Here is a 19,061-nt window from a genome sequence, read left to right as displayed (position 1 = left end):
CTATTTGGGCAATAGGATTGGAAGGGAGGACGCCACCGGCCTGATGCGTCTTTGTTTTCCTGGTGATCATTTTCTTTTTGTGGCAGGCATTAATTGGCTTTTGTTTCTATGTGGGGAAGCGTTTTATTTCGGGTTTTACTCTCCCGCTCGGTTTTGAACGGCTGCGCGACCTGGGCCGTGGCAGGGTTGATTGTCTTCTTAAAAAAAAGAACAATTTCAAATATTAAAGAACTTCGATTAAACATATAAATAATCTTTTGCAAAATTTGGAGGAAAGGGATTACTTTTGCGCCCTATGCAAACAAAGAAATTTACAGGGGAATCAGGTCAAAGACAATACAAAATGAAGAATCAAATAGAAAATACGTTTACAGAGTATAAGCACATTTAATTACTCCCTCCGTTCCAAAAACGCAACTCATATAGATTTTTTTCATTTGTTCCACAACACACCTCATTTTTCTCTTGGTACCCGCATCCGGTCAATAACTAGTCACATCCATTTACTATTAATCCAATATGAATGGTCGGCACTAGAAACGAGAGCTGCATTAGTCCAAATGCACAAATTTATATGAGTTTTGTTTTGGAACGGAGGGAGTAATACTATGGATGTGTATATTAGTAGAAGCAGACTCGCTTTATCCTCATCTGTTACATAATGAAAGTACATGACGGAGCAACCAGAAAAAAGATAGAAGCCTAGAAAATCGCACAAAAAAGAAAAATATCTATCCGTTGGTTACATTAATCGGACGACAACAAACGGCCAAGATCTTTCAGCGGGACCTGTGATGTTTGCCCCGCAGACCTCGCTCGCCTCTTCTCCTTCCCTGGCTCCCAAGTCCTCACCGCTGCAACCTCGTCGATCCGGACGCCCGCCCTCCTGCCGTCCGGCTCATGCAGCTCACTGGTGGCCGCCATTCTCCTGGATCCCGACACCCTCCTGCATTCCGTCCCGTGCGGCTCACAGGTCGTGCCATCCTCCTCCTCCAGCCTCCCGGCCAACCGTGACACAGGTTGGCATCCCCATCGTCATCCTCCTCCACTGGCACCATTCTTCCACTTCCACGCCTCCAAAGAATCTCTCTACCGTTTGCCTCCCTAGACGTATCCTTGATTTATATATCCGCCCCTGAGCCCCTTCGCCGCCCTATAGACGTCAGTACGTCACCCTGACTCAGAGTTTCTGCTCTAAACCCCAGCTTCCTTTCCTCCTCCCCGATGCCAATCTAAATGCCTCTTTGATGCCCTGACACCATTACATTGCAGAATTGTTGTTTGATATGATCACGCTTTATATCGCTGTTAAATCCCGATCTATACGATATCCGAGAATGGTTGCTGGTAAGCCATGCACCAAAATCAGGACATTTTTCCAACATCATACCAAGATGATACGCATGTGTTTCTGCAGTGTATGCTCTTGCTGCTGGCAACATGCTCCCAAATTCTTCTCCTCTGAATTTTTGGATCAAGTTCGACCACAAAGCGCCGAAGCACTCCCTATTTTCTGCGTGGGGAAATATGCTCTTCACAGCGTTATCCATGCCTTTACATGCATCTGTGCATATTGTGAGAAGTGACATTGGTCCTATGCACAACTGCATCATGAACCATGTCCATGGAGACTCTGTATCAGAATTAAATAGATCAGTTGCCAAAGGATACATCTAGTTGTGTCCATCTAGAGCGTTGCATGCTACCAATAGCCAATTCCAGGTGCCACTCATAAATGACGAGGCTATGCTGAGATACGACCGGCAGCCACTACTACGGAATCCGTTACTCAAGAATGCTCTATTATGACGCAAGTAATTAAGAAAAAGTCAGAAGTGTTCGTTACCCCTGACGCGTCTTGGGGAGGCATGTCAGCGAGCACACGCGAGAGGGTGCATAGCAAGTCATCTCTGACATTTGCGTGGAGGACGTGTCAGCGTAGTGCCATCTCCACTGACACAGCAACATTTCTGACACGTCGCTACTTGAGACGTGTCAAAGTTAGTAGTACACCGCTGACGCTCCTTCTGTAAGAAGTGTCGGACAGTTTGAGAGTAACATATCTGTCAGCTGTTGTGACACTTTGCTTCGCGGAAGCGTCAACTTTGTTCACGAGGAATCCTCCGACACGTTGTTTTGTGGGACGTCAGTATACTTTTTGATGCTCACCGACTTCTTGTTCTAGAGCGCGTCAGCGAATTGTTGGAACTCATTTTCTTTACATGCACGACGCGTAGTTGCTAATTAATTCAAATTAAAGCGACGCTACAGCTAATAAAAAATACAAATAAAACAGCAGCTAATATCGCTGCAATGCTAACACATGCCACACAGAAACTGGTCTGCTCTTGTAGCTGAACTTTGAGGTTTTCAATTAGTTTCTTCGCTTCTTGTATATCTGTTTTGAGATCTTCTATCACCCCATCCTGGGCAGCAAGATCGAACTCTAGTTTGAGCCTATCAGCGGACAATTTGTTGTTCACCTTCTTTTCTTCCTCTAGCACGGCTTGCAGCTTCGACACTTGAGTTACGTCCACCATCCTACCTTCCTGAATGGACAGGAGGTACTCAGGATCATCTTCAAGAAGATGATCTATGTCCTGGACGAAGGAGGTGCAGGAAACGGAGTCCCTAAGCCACTGCATCATTGATTCAGCACCATCGTTGGTGTGACCCATGAAGAAAGGATTCGAAGAAGAGATTTCGCAAGAGAGTTTTTTTTTTCCTTTTCAGTCACTCTGGCAATTTTCTTTCCGTAAGAAGAGGACCGAGGATATATATAGGTTGCTAGACAGCTGACGCATTTTCTTCCGACAAGAGTCAGTGGCGCAAGCTTTTGAAGCTCAATAACCTTCTGACACTTATAGTAGAAACGGGTCAGAAATATATATGGTCACAGGATGTCTGTGACATGTCCTACAAAAGATGCATCATCAGAGGTATGTATGGAACCTATTTAAGTCACGGGCACAGGTAAAAAAGGTAGCGTTTTCAGACTTCAGAGCGAGCTCAGCATAGGTGCATGCATAGCCATGGCGATGCATCGGGAAGACGCTGGTGCTCCTCTTTATCCGGTCCGTCGCCTCCCCTTCCGGGCCATGGACTGCCTCGCCTCGGCTGTAAAAGCAGCTAGACCAGGAACAACTCCACCATGGTTCGCAAGATAATAGCTGTGTATTGCCGTCTCAATGGGTGGGAGATCTAGGAGGGACCACGTTCGTCCACTCCGCCGGCGTTGGCTGAGCCGGTGCCTTCGAGGGGTGTTCATGTAGGATCTCCGCCTCCGCCTCCGCCTCAGCCTCAACCTCCTTAGCTGCCTCCGCCTCAGCTTCCTCAGCCAGAACCTCAGCTTCCTCAGCCGAGGATTCCGCCGTTCACCGTCAGCAAGGCTCCGGCGGCGAAACGGCATCGAGACATGTCCACGAGGTACCTCGGTGATCGTGATTCATTCCTTAAATCCCCTCTGTGTTCTTCTTCATTGCCTCAACTACCTCCTCCGCCATAAGCACCTTCCTTTTTCCTCCGACCCAAAACACCGGCTCCTCATGTTGTCTCGGGCCCCGCACCTCGCCTTCTTGGGCGTGGCACTGTGCAGCTCATGGATTATGTTGCCGACATATCAGGGCGCTGTTTGATCATGTCGACAACACTCTAATGTGTGTACCTTGTATGAAGTGTAGCAGATCTTGTATGAAAATGCAATGTAATGTGGTCGACCTTATTTGAAATGTAGCAGATCTTGTATGCAAATGCAATGTAATGTGGTCGATCTTATATGAAATATAGCAGATCTTGTCTGCAATGTAATGTGGTTGATCTTGTTTGAAATGTAGCACTCAATGTTTCCCTGCGATTTAAATTAACAATTTAATGGTTGAATCTGACGTTGACAGAAAAAAGCCGTCAGCTGTAACTTTTTTTTACTCACATAAGAAACATCATTGACGTGTTCTTCTTTAGGGAAGTGTCAGAGATAACAATTTCTGACGCTTCTTCAGGCCGAAAACTGTCAGCAAAAATACCCCGATACGACTAATGAGGCTCGCAGAAGACCACTCTTCACACGTGACGGTGGAAGATGCGTCAGGACGTATTTCCTATTTCTGACGCGTCTGCACGCGTCAGATGTTTCCAAGGCATTACTGACACTTGATTGCAGATGCGTTCGGTTTGTGTCAGCATAGAGGTTTTCCGAAACGTCAGAAATAAGTGATTTTGTAGTAGTGAGACTGGTTTGAAGCCATCTATGCAAGGCTTCAAGGCCATAAAAAACCTGGAGAAACACACTTTGCCATCCTTCGTTACGTCAATATCTATCTCTACAAAACTGCCCAGAGATCTCTTCTCCACCTCGGCCTTGAAACAATACAACATCCTAAAGGTTTTGCGAGATCACCATATAATTCTTTCATTGGCCTCTGTTTTGCCTTCCATACTAATCTATAACTAAGTTCTATTTTGTACAGCCTCTCCAAGCATACCTGGAGCTCCTTTGCACTAGTGTTTGGTTTAGCACGCAAAGTGCTAGTAATCTTTTCTGCCAGCAAAATCTGTGGATTCATGCTCGCTACTCTCGAAGAGGTAGTCATACACATATGTTCATATGGGATCTCATTGATCCTTAGAGTCCTTTTGTCAGGTTGCCGTCGAGCCGTAATGTAACACATGCAAGGCTGCATGTTGCCATCTAAACCTTTGCACTTCGCACAGAACCGTCGACTACTTTTCCTTACGGTTTTGGCGTCTAAATTGCAGTTTATTGCATAGGTATTGGATGACATCCTGAACTCATCCATGTTTTGCCAAATCCTGCCTACTCGAAAATCAGGATCTTCGTCAGTTGTAGCATCCAGGAACAACTCTGTGTCCACAGCCATAGAACACCCTCACTACGGGAAAAACAGACTTTGCCGGCGGCCTGGGCCTTTGCCGGAGGCTTTTCCTCGGGCCTCCGGCAAAGAAGGCTTTGCCGACGACAAAAAAGAAGAGGCCTCTGGCAAAGTAAAGGCCTAAGACAAAGAATAAAAAAGGCCTCCGGCAAATAACAAAAAGGCCGTCAGCAAAGAAAGGCCGTCGGCAAAGAAGGCGTCCCACGTGGACTTGACCGGCGCCTAACGGGGAGAAAACGGACGGGATTCTTTGCCGGAGGCCGGCCGCCGGCAAAGAGTTTTCAATATTTTTTTCTTTTGTATCTCTTTCCTGTCTTGTTTCAAATTATGATGTAAACCACCACTTTTTGAGTTGAAACTTTTACTGTACTTTTATTTGACATTAATGATCACTAATATGAATTAAAATCACCATATTTTGGGTTAAAATAATTAGTTGTCATTTTATAGAGTTGTTTAGTAGCAAAAATGAAATGGTACATGCTTCACAAATTGCAACATCTTCGTATAACTTCCCGAACTTCGGAGTCAAAACATCCAATTTGAGTCCCGAACCAAGTTTTGCAATAAGGTTTTCACTTTTTGAGTTGATTTTTTTACTATGGTTTCATTTAGTGTTAATGATGAGTAATGTGAATTAAAACCACCAACGTTTATGTAAAAATAATTATTTATCATTTTTTAGAGCCGTTTCATAGAAAAAAAAAATACTAATTTTTTTAAAAAATTAGCAATTTTTGTCATGGAGTCATATTATGAGTACACAAGGTTGGGATAAAAATTTCAAAGCAATAAACAAAATTAAAATGGGTCAAAGCTTATCAAACATGTGCACACACTCCGGCAAAGACAAAACTATCTTTGCCGTAGGCCTGGCCATCGGCAAAAGAAGTTGCCACGTCAGGGATCCGGGTGAACACCCCACGGATCGGTGACTTGGCCTAATCTGGTCTGCACATCCTACTTTCTTTTTCCTTTCTTGTGTTCCTCTCCCTTATCCCTTCCTCTCTCTCTGCCTTATCCCTTCCTCTCTCTCTGCCTTATCCCTCCTTCTCTCTCTCTCTTCTCCAGACCACATGGCAGCTCCTCCTCCTTTCCTCCCCTGCAGCTCTCTCTGCGTGCTCCCCGGCAGATCCTCCCCACGGCGGTGCTTGGCGGGAGCCTGGCCAGCGGCAGCACAGCGAGGCAGCGGCACGGTGGAGTGGCGAGGCCGGGCTGCAGCAGCGAGCGGTGGGGAGAGCGGTGGCGGGCTGCAGCAGCAGCGAGCGGGCATGCAGTGGCAGGGGGCGCACGGGGCTGCAGCGGCGTGCCGTGCGCGTTGGCAGGCTGCAGCAGCGGCGCGCGGTGCGGCGGCAGGCGGCGTGCTGCGTGCGGCGGCGGCAGGCGGCGCACGGGGCTGCAGCGGCGAGCGGTGGGGCGAGCTTCTCTCTCTCTCTCTCTCTCTCTCTCTCTCTCTCTCTCTCTCTCTCTCTCTCCTGCGAGCTTCGGGCTACGGGCGGCATGTGCTGTGGGCAGCGGCGAGCAGCTTCGGGCTACGGGAGGCGTGCGCGGTGGGCAGCGGCGAGCAGCACAGCGACGAACAAGGCCGGCGCGCAAGGCAAGCAGCTGCAGCCGCGTGTAGCGCGAGCAGAAACGGCGGCTTCGACCGGATGTATCGGTGGCGGGGCAAGGGCCGGCAGCGGCGTGCGAGTGGCAGCGAGTGACGGGCGAGCAGCGGGGAATTTGGGACCCTGGTTCGACCAGACCTGATGTTTCTTTTATTATTTCTGATTTTCTTTGCCGGAGGCTGGCCTGCGGCAAAGCCCCCCCTGCCACGTGGCCTTCCGTTTGCCTCCGTGCGGACTGTTTGTTACTTTTCTTTGCCGAAGGCTCTTTTTTTTTCCTTCGGCAAATCCTTTGCCGAAGGTGACGAGAAAAAGCCTCCGGCAAAGAGGCCTTTGCCGGCTAGACTCCATACCGACGCCCTTTGCCGGCGGCACCGAGGAAAAACCTCCGGCAAAGCCTTTGCCGGGGCATTAGTGCCTTTGCCGGAGGGTCCAGGCCGCTGGCAAAGTCTGTTTTTCCTGTAGTGCCTCTAGAAGCACAGGGGGATTGTCCATAATCAGGCAATCCACCATCCGAATTCTCACACGCGTCATCTATTTCATCTGCTGGAACGCCGAAAAGCCTGGCCATTTGGTTGTCAGACATTGGTTCTTTAACTAAATCGGTTCGATGCACCACTCTAACCATGTTCCAATCGACATGACCACCTATTTCGATCATTTGAACATTCCCTGCCGCCGGCAACCTATTTGTAGATGTCAACGTGTGAGCTACCATACTGGAATCGCTGCCGCAAGAAGGTGCCAAAGAAGGAAAATACCTGGTCTTGCTTTGTGGTGGCGGGCACATCGCGTGCTGCTGCGCAAATTCGTCAAAAAAAGCTCCGCTCTCGCCGGTTGGGGAATGACTCCCAAATGCTAGGGTTGATACAGCAAAGAAGGGGCTCAGATCTCAGTCAGAAAGGACATAAACAATCCTGGGGTATGCTTAGTGCGCTCACATGGTCCGCCGCCGACAATGGAATTGAATCATGCGACGGGCCATCGCCGAAGAAGAAGGGGGGGGGGGGTCAGGTGTGGGACCCACCGTGCCCCTTATAAGATCAGAGTGCCTAAACTAACCAGATCGGTAAGGACTGTTAACCTAAGCCGCCTTATGGGTATCTCACTTGTAAGCGCCTTGAATGCACATAATCCAGTTCCAGCCAAAAATATGGGGCACAGGATCCACGTACTTCATGCGAACGCAGTTTCCTTAGGCGACCCACCTTCAAGTGTGTGGCCGAGGAGCGATTGGCCCCTTCTAGTAATGGCCAGACCGGAAATCGGAGGGTGGACCCTCTCTTGTAAGAAAAGAGAACTGCTACCCGTACGACAAAAAATGTGCGATCCATGTACGACACAGTTCATGTGCACCATTGACGGCATGTGGTGTGTGGCCTTGATGCACTTCGTACGCAAAACGTACACCTTTCTTCGTACGCGAAGCCTTTCCGAAAGGAAAACATGACTAGCCACCAATGGGACAATCGGACCTAGGAGGCTCGTCTGCTAGGTGTGTCTTATTTGTTGCTTGGGTCAGGAAGGTGACGACGACTATGATCATGTATGAGAGAACTTGTGTGGTGGCCGGTAGACTGATCGAGGGATGAGTTTGGACCAATCTTCGTCATGCTTCAATCAATATGCAAGATCTAAAGGAAGTTATTCAGATAATGCATGACTACAATCATAAATCATTCATTTATGCTTAACATTATACTAGTATATTTATTTTTTGAACGAATAGAAACATCTCTTGATTCTGTATGATGAACTAGGGTGGCTCACTGCCGCGGCAGCTCTCTTTTGCAGACGCATAGCCACCTTCCCCTTTACTGCATGCATAAACAAATTCTCCATAATTGTAAGCACTCTTCAGAACATGCCACCAGGGAAGATGAAAGCTTTTAATACCAAATACCTGGGTAAATAAGAGATAGAAAAATTAATTAGGCAATCTAGAGGTGAGAGCACAAGAGAGAAGATTTGAAATGGTTGAGCACAAATCTTCCATTACCCAATAAGATATCCAGTGAACTTGGTGTGATCTTGCCTTGCACTCTACCCTGCTTTCTTGGCATTCCTTTTGCTACAAACCAATAAACAGGGCAATAAGATGACATTTTCTCATATATGAGATAAAAGACAACAAGATCAACATACGTTAGGAATGAATGAATATCCCCGCGGATGTTCTCTATGTTCTCCAGCTCCTCAGGATTGAACATGGCATCCTTACAATAATTCAAATGGATAAAAAACAATTTAGTAAAGCACTCTTGCAAGGCACAAACAAAAAAAATTATGTTTAAAATGGGTGACACACACCAGCTTACTCAAATTTTCTCCCAGTTCTTCGAGTACAAGAAAACAGTAAATGAAGTAAAGACAATATATTCCGCAGTCCTTCCCAGTTTGCTGTGGCACCTAAAAAAGATGATGAAATTATCAAAGTTAAATATCTAATAAAGCAAGAAAATAAAGATAAAAATAGACATCCATATGACCATACCTCAGGAATCTCAAGCTTGACTTTGTTTTTGAACTGCTGCAATTGATCTTCTCTCTCTCTTGGTTTTTAAAAATACCTTCAATGAATCTGGAATACATAATCAAGTTTGTAGTCATGTTCTTTACAAAGTAAATACCTGTACATGTAAAACACTTGTATTCAAACATAAACTAAGGACTTTGCAATATAATGATAAGGGGGTTTGACGTTCATCCAAACCTTTAAAAGTATAATGGACCTCGTATTGTGGTAATTTATTTACATTTTTATACTAATAAACCTTTTATGTCCTATATATACCAATATATAAAAGAAACAGTATCTTATGGCGTAACCAATTATAAACACACTGAATTGCCTATAAGCATAACCATCCTAAAATTAATAGTCTGAATATGTCATCAAACAGATCAGCATTTTAATGATTGAGAACATCATACCTGTGGATGCTCAATCGCAGCATTATTGGGTTTGTTGTTTTAAGTGAATCCAGTAGAAGCATTCGTGGTCCTTTTTCAGTACCTAGGTAGTTTGTCTTACCAAAGTTTCACAACACTAGGAGGCTCCAGTGTCCCCTATAGTGAACAAAGTGCAATTTATATCATTTTGCCAATCAAATAATACTTCATATTTGACAATCAAAGAGTTGTGAGAAATCTACCAAAGAAGAATAGGCACAAATACATATCGTCTTGAAAATATATCCTTTTCTTTTATCTGTTGCAGAATACTTGCTTTATTATTATAGTTCATGTCGGAGTACAAGTTAAACGAAAGCGAATCCAAGAGCTCATAATCGCCCTTTTTATTTGGATCATCCATGCAACTCATCATATCCCTACACAAAGCATTGTAGTAAGAACAATATATATTATTTAGAAGCAGAGAGCAACTAAGAAGTTAATACAAAAGGTTGACATACTCCAGGCATAGCTAAAAAATTTCAGTGCTCAATATGTCTTTGTTTGTGTTGTGCCTCCAGCTAGACCCAATGCGCTTTTTTGGGGGCAGGGAATCAAAGGGTACTGCATTTTCTGAAATTTCTGACATCTTCGCCTCCTTTCTTTTATTTGCCGTGCCGTTGCTTTTGCACCCTACATAATGAAACGTAGATGATACAAATTAATACCATAAGAGCATACAATACATACCACACGATCTTGTAATTGCACCATATGGCTGCAAATTATTCTGCTAAAATTTACTCTACATCATCATATGCTTTGCAAATTGTGGGCCAGTTACCATGGGTTCACTAAACAACATAAATTGATTTTAGTTTACTTCTTGGCAAAATGCTTTTGCTCCTGATTTTAGGAATCCATCATCTCTAAAATATCCCATTTCGGAGTGAGAGTAAATAGCATAAGATATAAACTCATTAGGTAGATCACAGTAACAAAAGAGGCTATATCTTAACATAATATTTTAATTAGTAAAGGCTACATTTCATATGTTTTGGGATCAATACTTACATCTTAACAACATCTTATTGTGATCTACATGTGGCAACCCAAATATTTAATTCACCGGCACATGGTTGATCAACTGTTTAGCGCAGTGGCTGAAATTTTCATCCATCATGGGGTCATGCAATGAAGCTACGCACTATATATACCGTCGATCATCACCAATCATTAAGTTTAGAAAAAAATCATCAAGAAACATATAGGTATTCTTGAGAAAATTCGTAACCACATTGTTATATATATATATATATATATATATATATATATCATAGTCAAGAACTTCTTGGAGGAATCTGAACTGTAAGGCTACTCATTTTTTAATAGAATTATTCATAATTTTAAACTACATGAATGTGTATGTCAGTACATGAAGAGTTCTAATTCCATCAACTAATTATGACCAATTGTACTTTCCTAGTTCCGGCCTACGGGATGCAAAGAACCAAACCCAAACAAAGCAGCATGTGCACATAGCACAATCGTTCCAGCAGTTCTTTGAAGCAATAACTATATATCTACACAAAACAGTTCAAGGAATGAACTACCCAAACTTTTGCACTCTATTCTATAAGAACAATACAATTAAGAGATGGATTTTTTTTTGCATCTCGTATATGTCTATCTAGGTCCACGTCCGCAAGCAAGACTCACAGACATAATCTGGAGATCCAGATCAACCAACCAGTATATGAACGCGGAGATACAAAATTTGGCATCGAGCTATGGAGGCGGCGCACGGACGCGTTCGGCTTTTGATCGGGAAGGAGTTACCAAAACATATGAAAAACAATCAGGGAGGTAAAGGAGAAAGATGGATGTTCGAGGCTCACCCGAGTCTGTGACAAGGTCGACGAACTCTTGCTCGTGTCCTTGGCGAGCCATGGCTGCGGCTAGAAGACTGGAATGGGGGCGGAATAGTGTTTTCTCTAGGGTTTCGTTGCTCTCGGCTCGGCGGCGGAGAGGCAAATATATAGAGGCTGGAGGCTGATGGGGAGCACACGGAGTAATTTGCTTCCGTTTTTGAGCACGGAGTAATTTGGTTCCGTTTGTTTCATGTGTAGAAGCGTTTCGATTTGGGGTTCCACGCGAGGGGGCGCGTGTTCTGCATGACTCCACGGGGCTGCCGTGGGCCTCCCTGCCTCGGCAAAAGACAAATTTTGCTTCTTTTTTTTTTAGAGGATTGACAATTTTTGCTGTGGAACCCCGGGAGAAAACGCACTTGGCAGAGAGTACACGGCCCCCGGCAAACTGGGCCAGAGGCTCTCTATCGGCAAAGAGAAGGACTAAGCAAAATTTTAAAATTGCTCACACACACAGACAAAATATTAAGAAGCCACTCGACAAAGATGTGCACATAGAAACATTGGTGGACATGTGGCCCCGTCTGCCCGTGGCTGCAGGCACGTCCTCTTTCCGAGTTTCCCCTAGCGGACACATGGCAAAGCCTATGTTTTAATATATATTTTTTCCATTTTTGAGGCAATAGAGAGGGCGATCTATTGCATGTGGTACCTTGGTCAAACTAGATCAGATGCATACAAAGCGTTAATTTTATGAGATTCTAGGCAAATTTGCATTTTACTGGGATCAAAATCTGTAGTCGGAAAACAGATCAGCCGGATGAGTGCACTAGCTAGTTGAACCAAGTTTATATAAATAGCTAGGGAGATCTTATTTTTTAAATGGACATTTAATGAAGTTTTGTAAACATTTCATCAAGTGTTGGGAAGTACCATATGCCTTGTTAAGAAAATTTTCAAAATTTTAGGAACGATGTGATTTGCAATATGAAATCTGGCTACATTGTGTCAAAAGCCTTCTCAAAATCCAGCTTCAAAAATCACATTAGGCCGTTTGGAGCCCTGACACTGCTGCAAGTACCAAGTAGTTAAACAATTAAACGTCCTAGCCAGATCAATGTGATTTGCGACAATGTGTGAGATACGATAAACTCATTCTAATTATTGTGCATGCATTCCCTAATAGAACTTAGATCTGAAGTCAGCCACTAGTTTAATTTTTTTTTTTTGCGCAAAGCCACTAGTTTAATTCGTAAAAGAAATTTGAGGCAAACGTTGGTCAGAGATATGCATGGCAGTAATTTTGATGTGTTGGTTGGTGGTAGGTTGTGCCTTTGGTTTCAACAATGTGCAACAATCCAAGAAAGGGCTAATTGATAATATCTTAAGGGGACGCGCGAAAGCAACAATATTAAGCGTTTGAAAGCTTGTAGTGCGGCTGCACATGGAAAGCTAGGATAGGTGTCGAACTATCTGTTGGCAAAAGTAGACTTTAGATGGCACACAATCTGCCACTAGACTTACTGGCAAACCGTCTGTCGGCAAAACTAATTTAAGCCCACAAATTGTCTATCGGTAAAAGTAGTGACAGCTAGTCTGCCAGCAGTGAACAAATAATAACAACCTGTCCGTCAGCATGTCATGGTGTGGGGCCAAGTAAAATTGAGCAGGTGTACGTGGGCCAAGTGAAAAGAAGGCGTGCAGATATTTTGCAGAGCGCGGACCCAAAGTAATCCCGCTAGCTCTTCTATATGCTGGCCCCGAGTCCCCAACCCTAGACCAAAATCCCCAAATCTCCCCACACGACTCGCTTCCCATGGCAGCCACCGGCCCGCCGCCGACCCTCACCTGACCGATTCCCCCGTCCGGCACCTCGTCCTCGCTCCCCATTGCTGAGTCGCTCTTGCATCTCAACTTCGTGTCCTCGCTGCTGTTGTCCCCTTCCTCCCCTCGACCTCCCACTCGTGCTGCGCCGCTCGACGCCGTGCAAGCTTGAATTACCTCTAGGTAACCTCGCATCCTCCTCCTCCTCCTCCTCCTCCTTTCCGCTCCAGCCTGCCCTAACGCCCTGCTGCATATCCGGGTCCAAGGTTCAAGGTCACGCCGTGCGTCGCTGCTGCCATTCCCGTCCATCCACTCGACTTCCCTCTCCGCTACTGGTTTTGCTCCCTCGCCGCTTGCCACTATTGGTCCGTTGTGAGGTTTGAATCAAATCCTTTACTTGTTTTTATCTCCATCTACATCTGAATCTCACTCTCATGTTGGCCAAGCTGTAACTTTTTATTGGACTATGTACCGTTCCAGCAAACATTGGTCTCTATGCCATTGCTGTAGAGATTTAGTGTTTCCATGTTGCGAATAGAACAATCGGTTGACACTTTGGTTGACAAAATTTAAAGAAATGCTGGATTAGTTATGTTCGATGCTAATTATGCCCCATTTGATTCTTTTAGGTTATTGGTTCATCTCTGTTATTTCAGTTATTCAGTGCATTTTCACTAACAAAAAAGATTATTTTGTCAATTTTAGTGTCAAGAAGAGAGGGAAAAATACATCTTCAACCTCATCATTTAAAGACTGCAAATTGACATCCATTCTCAAAGGTCTGTGTTTCCTTTGTTCCCTCAAAACTCAATATTTTGCGCATGAACACTAGTATATTTGTGTGCTGCAACTAGTCCAGTTGTTGATTGTATACTTTATTTTGATGAATAGCACACCAACAATTCAAACTTCTTAAACTTCATAGTACAGCTGAAACATGGAGAAGGAGTGGATGAACAAGCCTAGGTACAATATATATAAACCCTTACAAGTTACAACTAGTGGAACCATTTTCTTATAATGCTAAGTCCATTGACATTATAATATTATATATATATGTAGGAACTCAGATGATTATAAACAAGGAGTTATTGGTTTTGTTCAGTTTGCGTTTTCCCACTCAGCAAAGCAAGATAAGATATTATGCCCTTGCAAGAAATGTCGTAATTCTTCTTTGAGAGATGCAAACACAATTTACGAACATCTGATATGTGAAGGTTTTGTAAATGGGTATAAACTATGGATTTGTCATGGGGAATCATCTCACTCTTCTGCACATCATCATGCCAAACAAGCTGCACCTATAGAAGAAAGAGCATATATTGCAATGATGAGATACCTGAAATGCTTAGAGATATGGGTTTTGGCATAGGTGACATTGGGGGTTTGGATGATTGTGATGATGGTGGTTTAGGGGAAGATAATGTGGAGGTGTCAGATTTTTACAGGTTACTAGCTAGATGATGCAAGTCAAGAACTAATCCCTGGGTGCAAGAAGTTCTCAAAGTTAAACTTTTTAGTTCGATTGCTCCATACTAAATTCCTTGGAGGATGGAGCGATAAAAGCTTTGATATGCTATTAGCCTTGCTTAGAGAGGCTCTCCCTGATGGCTCATTAGTACCGAAAAATTTCCATGATTCAAAGAAAACAGTTAAAGCTCTTGGTCTCGGGTACATAACCATCCATGCTTGTGAAAATGATTGCATATTGTTTTGGAAAGAACATGACAAAAAAGATCAGTGCCCAATATGTAGAACCTCTCGATTTAAAATCGAAAGGACAAGCTTAGATGGGAAACGTATTAATCGGGTCCCGAGGAAGGTTCTGAGATATTTTCCAATCATTGAAAGACTTCTAAGGCTGTTCCTACATCCAGAGATGGCAGCATATATGAGGTGGCGTGACGAAGGGAGAATAAAGGATGGCTTACTTAGGCATCCAGCAGATTCTCCTAATTGGAAGAATATTGATAACATTCATGAAGTTTTTGGTGCTGAAAGTCGAAATGTCAGATTAGCATTAGCAACCGCTGGCTTTAATCCGTTTAGGTCTTTGAATTGTAGTCATAGCACCTGGCCTATTGTTCTGATTCCTTACAACGTGACCACGTATGTTGATGAAGCAAACCTGGCTACCATTCAGTCCAGTGACCCAGAAACGCGAGTGGGAGGATCTCTTCTAGGCGTTGACTGCTATGAAGTAGTTGTCAACACTGTTATGAGAAGGGATCATTTGTTGCGTTGGCAATATGGAAAATTGAGAACACTAGGAGATTCTATTGGACAATCAATTGCATGGCCGCATCTGCAAGTATGACTCAAGTTCCGTTTTTGCTAATGTTTTGATTTTTGGTGCATATACATGTAAATGATATTTCATTTCTTCCAGATCATGGCTGAAGAAAGGACAAGCAGACATTCCAATGACCACTGAAATAAAGGTGGGTTGTTTGAGGAAATTTGTGTACCGTACCATAACGATCGACTGAAGGTTGTGCACTGTATTTTGGGGCTGAATGTTTATACTAGGTGTGTGTGTGTGTGTGTGTGGATTTGTAATGGATATGTGATGGTCAGAACTGTTGTGCCATCTATGTTTGCTTAGGTACATGATGGTCTGGGATGGTGTAAGATGCTGTCCAGACAACATTATGTGCGCTTGTTATGACTGTTATGTTGATGAATCCAAATGGATATTTCCTGAGTTAAGGATCCCATTGTTTCATTTGTATGTATGAATATTGAATTATGAGTATGCATATTGTCAGCATAATAATTAATTATGATTTCCTAGAACATTGATGAGTGGCTAACTGTCTGTCAGTAATTGGAGAAGTTGTGGCGAACTGTCTGTCGCCATAGCTTGGGAAATAGGTGATACACTGTCTGTCAGCAATTACAAAAAACCTGGCATACGGTCTGTCAGCAAATATTGGACAAAGGTGGCAAAGCGTCTGTCAGCACTTACTGTACGAAGTGGCAGATTGTCTGTCGGTAAAAACAATGTCTGTCGGCATAGATTTTAGAGGACGGCCAGCTTCCCAACAGACGCGGCTTGCCGACAGACAAAGTGCCAGTAGAGACCACCTTTGCCAACAGACGTGCGTGCCACCTATCAAGGGGTGTGGTGTAGTACTTAAGGATCCTATTAACGTATACTTCTCACTATATGTCACTGGATTGCTTTCTGGAACGACCTACAAAGTGGCGTTAACAAGGGCAGAATGAAGAAAGCAGCTCATCTTCTGTCTGACTGTTGCAACGGAGGTTTTTCATGCAAGGCATGGTTGGAGGCCGCTGATGAAGAGGATCGACACAGTTAGCAGGTAATCTTGATTAGGGCCTGTTGCTCCGTGATCAGGGAGGATTCTATTTTCAGCACTTTATTTTCCTCTGTAAGAACTATGAAGCACTCATCTGATTTCAATAATGAAATCGGGAGCCTGGCTCCTTTTACCAAAGAGTAATCTTTCATGCACTCAGGTGAAGATTTCGTGGGGACCAAGGTGATCAAGGAGGTATTACAAATCGTAGTCTTGCTGCGTTGTATGCCCCCTTACTGGTGACACAACGAGGGTTGATGGTGGATTTGAAAATCGTGTGCGATTGCAATTCTTGAACGTGTACAATGGCTCTTTCGTGCAAGTGTTTGTTTGTACTTTTTGAGTTTGGTCATTTTTTGTATATTAATTGTTATATTAACATCCAACTATATGCTTACCTCCACCTCACTACATATATAAGCTACACTACTTCCAACAATCAATTTTTAAGCCTCGCAACATGCAATTTTAGAAAGTCCAGTCAATGGAGAATTAGACAAATTGCATATATTTTTTCTATATATATCTCAAATTGGCAAAGATAATCCCAACCCACGCCCAGCAGTTTCCGATAATGCATGAGTTGATGAGTACATCTCGTATAGCTACCAAATACAGTTAATATGAATTGAGACATATTTTGGATTATCAAACAAGGGTTGGCTCTGATCTTGTCAAACAAATAGCCGTCTGCATCTTGACTGCATGTATAATTAAACATATTCTCGACAATCTTCAACATTGCTCAGATAACTTGCAACTAGGGAAAATGAACTCTGATTTGTAGATAGATAAGGTATAATCGTACCTGTACAAGTAAGACAAAAAAGGGCATAAATTGGATAAGTTAAAAGGCAAGAGCATAAGAAAAGATCTGAAATGATTTTATCATAAGCACAAATTTGCCATTACCCAATTACAAGCTCAGTATACTTGGTGCGATCCTGTCATCCACTCTACTTTGCTTTTTTTTTTTGGCATCCCTTTTACTATAAAGCAATAAAAAATAAAAAAATAAGACGAACTTTTCACATATAAGAAAATAAAGACAGCAAGATACACATACTGGAAGAAGGAATGAATATCCCGGCGAAAGTCCTCTATGTTCTTCAGCACCTCCTGATGAAACAGAGCATCCTTAGAACAAGTCAGACAGATTAATATTTTTTAACAAGTCCAAGGTTTGGAAAATAAAGCTGCAAGTTCAAAACGGGTGACACCCACCAGCTGGCTCAAATCTTCTCCCAGTTTCTCGACAATAAGGATACAGAAGAAGAAGTAAAGAACATATATACCACAGTCCATCCGGCCACTTTGCTGTGGCACCTGCAAAGTCGTTCATATATATATATATATATATATATATATATATATATATATATATATATATATATATACCAAATAAATCAGAACCAACTGCATTGAAGTTGCAACATTGATTCAAGATCTAAACACCTCAGGAATCTCAAGCTTGACTTCTTTTATGAACTGCTGTAATTCTTCCCTCTCTTGGCTTTTCAAAATGTCGGCAATAAAGGGAGAAATTAAACATAATATTGTCATTTATGTGCTATAGGAAGTACATAAAAGCATTGCTGCGAACATAAATTAAGGCCGAAGGAGGGTATGTGACGTTCATTCGGACCTCTATAAGTAAAATTAATGCACCTTGTGGTAATTTATTTAATTTTGTTGGCTACACAATGTATATATTAAAAGAACTAACATCTTTTTTAATATTTTGAATTGCTTATAGACATAACCATGCTATATAAAAATATCTAAACAGGCCATCAGACAGTTCATCATAATATAAGTGTTGAGAAACTGAAGTGAACGTACTTGCTGATGGCCGATCGCAGCCTGGTTGGATTTGTAGTTTTCAGTGAATCTAGCAGAAGCATGCGTGGTCCTTTTTTAGTACCCAAGTAGTTTTTCTTGCCAAAGTTGGACAGCACAAGGAGGTTCCAGTGCCCCCTATAGTGAAATGAAAATTGATATATCAGTTGTGTAAATTAAATAAGCTATTCGTCATAATGTGACCATAGTTATATATTCTTCAATATGAAAATGAGAGAGAAACCTACCAGAGAATAATAGGGACAAATACATATTGTTTTGAAAATATTTTCTTGTCTTTAATGCGCTCAAGAACATCTGATTTGTTTTTATCATTCCTGATGGTGTAGATATAAAACCACAGCGAATCAAAGTACTCATAGTTGATCTTTTCTTCGGGATCTATAGACGTCCAAACATCCCTACACAAAATTGTTGCAGCAGCAAATAACAATACCAAATTATTTAAAACCAGAGACAAATTAAGAAGTCAAGACAAAAGTAGGACGTACTCCATGCATATTTCTAATGTTTCAGTGTCCAACTCGTCTTTGTTTGTACATCCCCTGCGTCTTTGTTTGTACATCCCCTGCTGGAACCAATATTTTTCGGGGGGAGGCAACTATATAAGGAGGATAATGTATTTTCCGAACTCCCCGACTTCCTCCCTAATCCGCTTCTACTTGTTCGAGGGCACTTGCTTTTGCAACCTGCACATAGAAATTAAACATGGAAATAACATTAGAGCAGACAATACACACACATGATCAAGTAAAACAAAAGTTTTTAATATCATCGTTAATTATTCATACTCAAATG

At 43.0% G+C, this 19,061-nt stretch overlaps 1 protein-coding gene across 1 annotated transcript; it reads right to left on the bottom strand.

The window, feature by feature from the left end:
- Window positions 1-17,138: 17,138 nt before the first annotated feature.
- On the bottom strand, window positions 17,139-18,828 carry LOC100829222 (probable ubiquitin-like-specific protease 2B). Its single transcript, XM_010240926.1, has 7 exons — window positions 18,755-18,828; window positions 18,491-18,664; window positions 18,245-18,380; window positions 17,859-17,939; window positions 17,628-17,729; window positions 17,470-17,522; window positions 17,139-17,211 (listed from the first exon to the last, which is right to left on the bottom strand). Exons 1-7 carry the CDS (start codon window positions 18,826-18,828, stop codon window positions 17,139-17,141), a joined length of 693 nt encoding a protein of 230 aa, XP_010239228.1.
- Between the last annotated feature and the right edge of the window lie 233 nt (window positions 18,829-19,061).

Source organism: Brachypodium distachyon, chromosome 4, assembly GCF_000005505.3.
Source record: "Brachypodium distachyon strain Bd21 chromosome 4, Brachypodium_distachyon_v3.0, whole genome shotgun sequence".
Classification (NCBI taxonomy): Eukaryota; Viridiplantae; Streptophyta; class Magnoliopsida; order Poales; family Poaceae; genus Brachypodium; species Brachypodium distachyon.
Note: the sequence above shows the minus strand (reverse complement) of the source record. Positions and strands in the feature narration are given on the sequence as shown.

What these genes read in the sequence shown, in the direction of transcription:
- LOC100829222 (XM_010240926.1), bottom strand. Translation starts at nt 18,828, where the DNA reads ATGTACAAACAAAGACGCAGGGGATGTACAAACAAAGACGAGTTGGAC. An exon ending in TTTGTCCCTATTATTCTCTG is followed by an intron (nt 18,381 to 18,490) that starts GTAGGTTTCTCT and finishes ATTTCACTATAG; the next exon opens with GGGGCACTGGAACCTCCTTG. An exon ending in TGCGATCGGCCATCAGCAAG is followed by an intron (nt 17,940 to 18,244) that starts TACGTTCACTTC and finishes TTAATTTCTCCC; the next exon opens with TTTATTGCCGACATTTTGAA.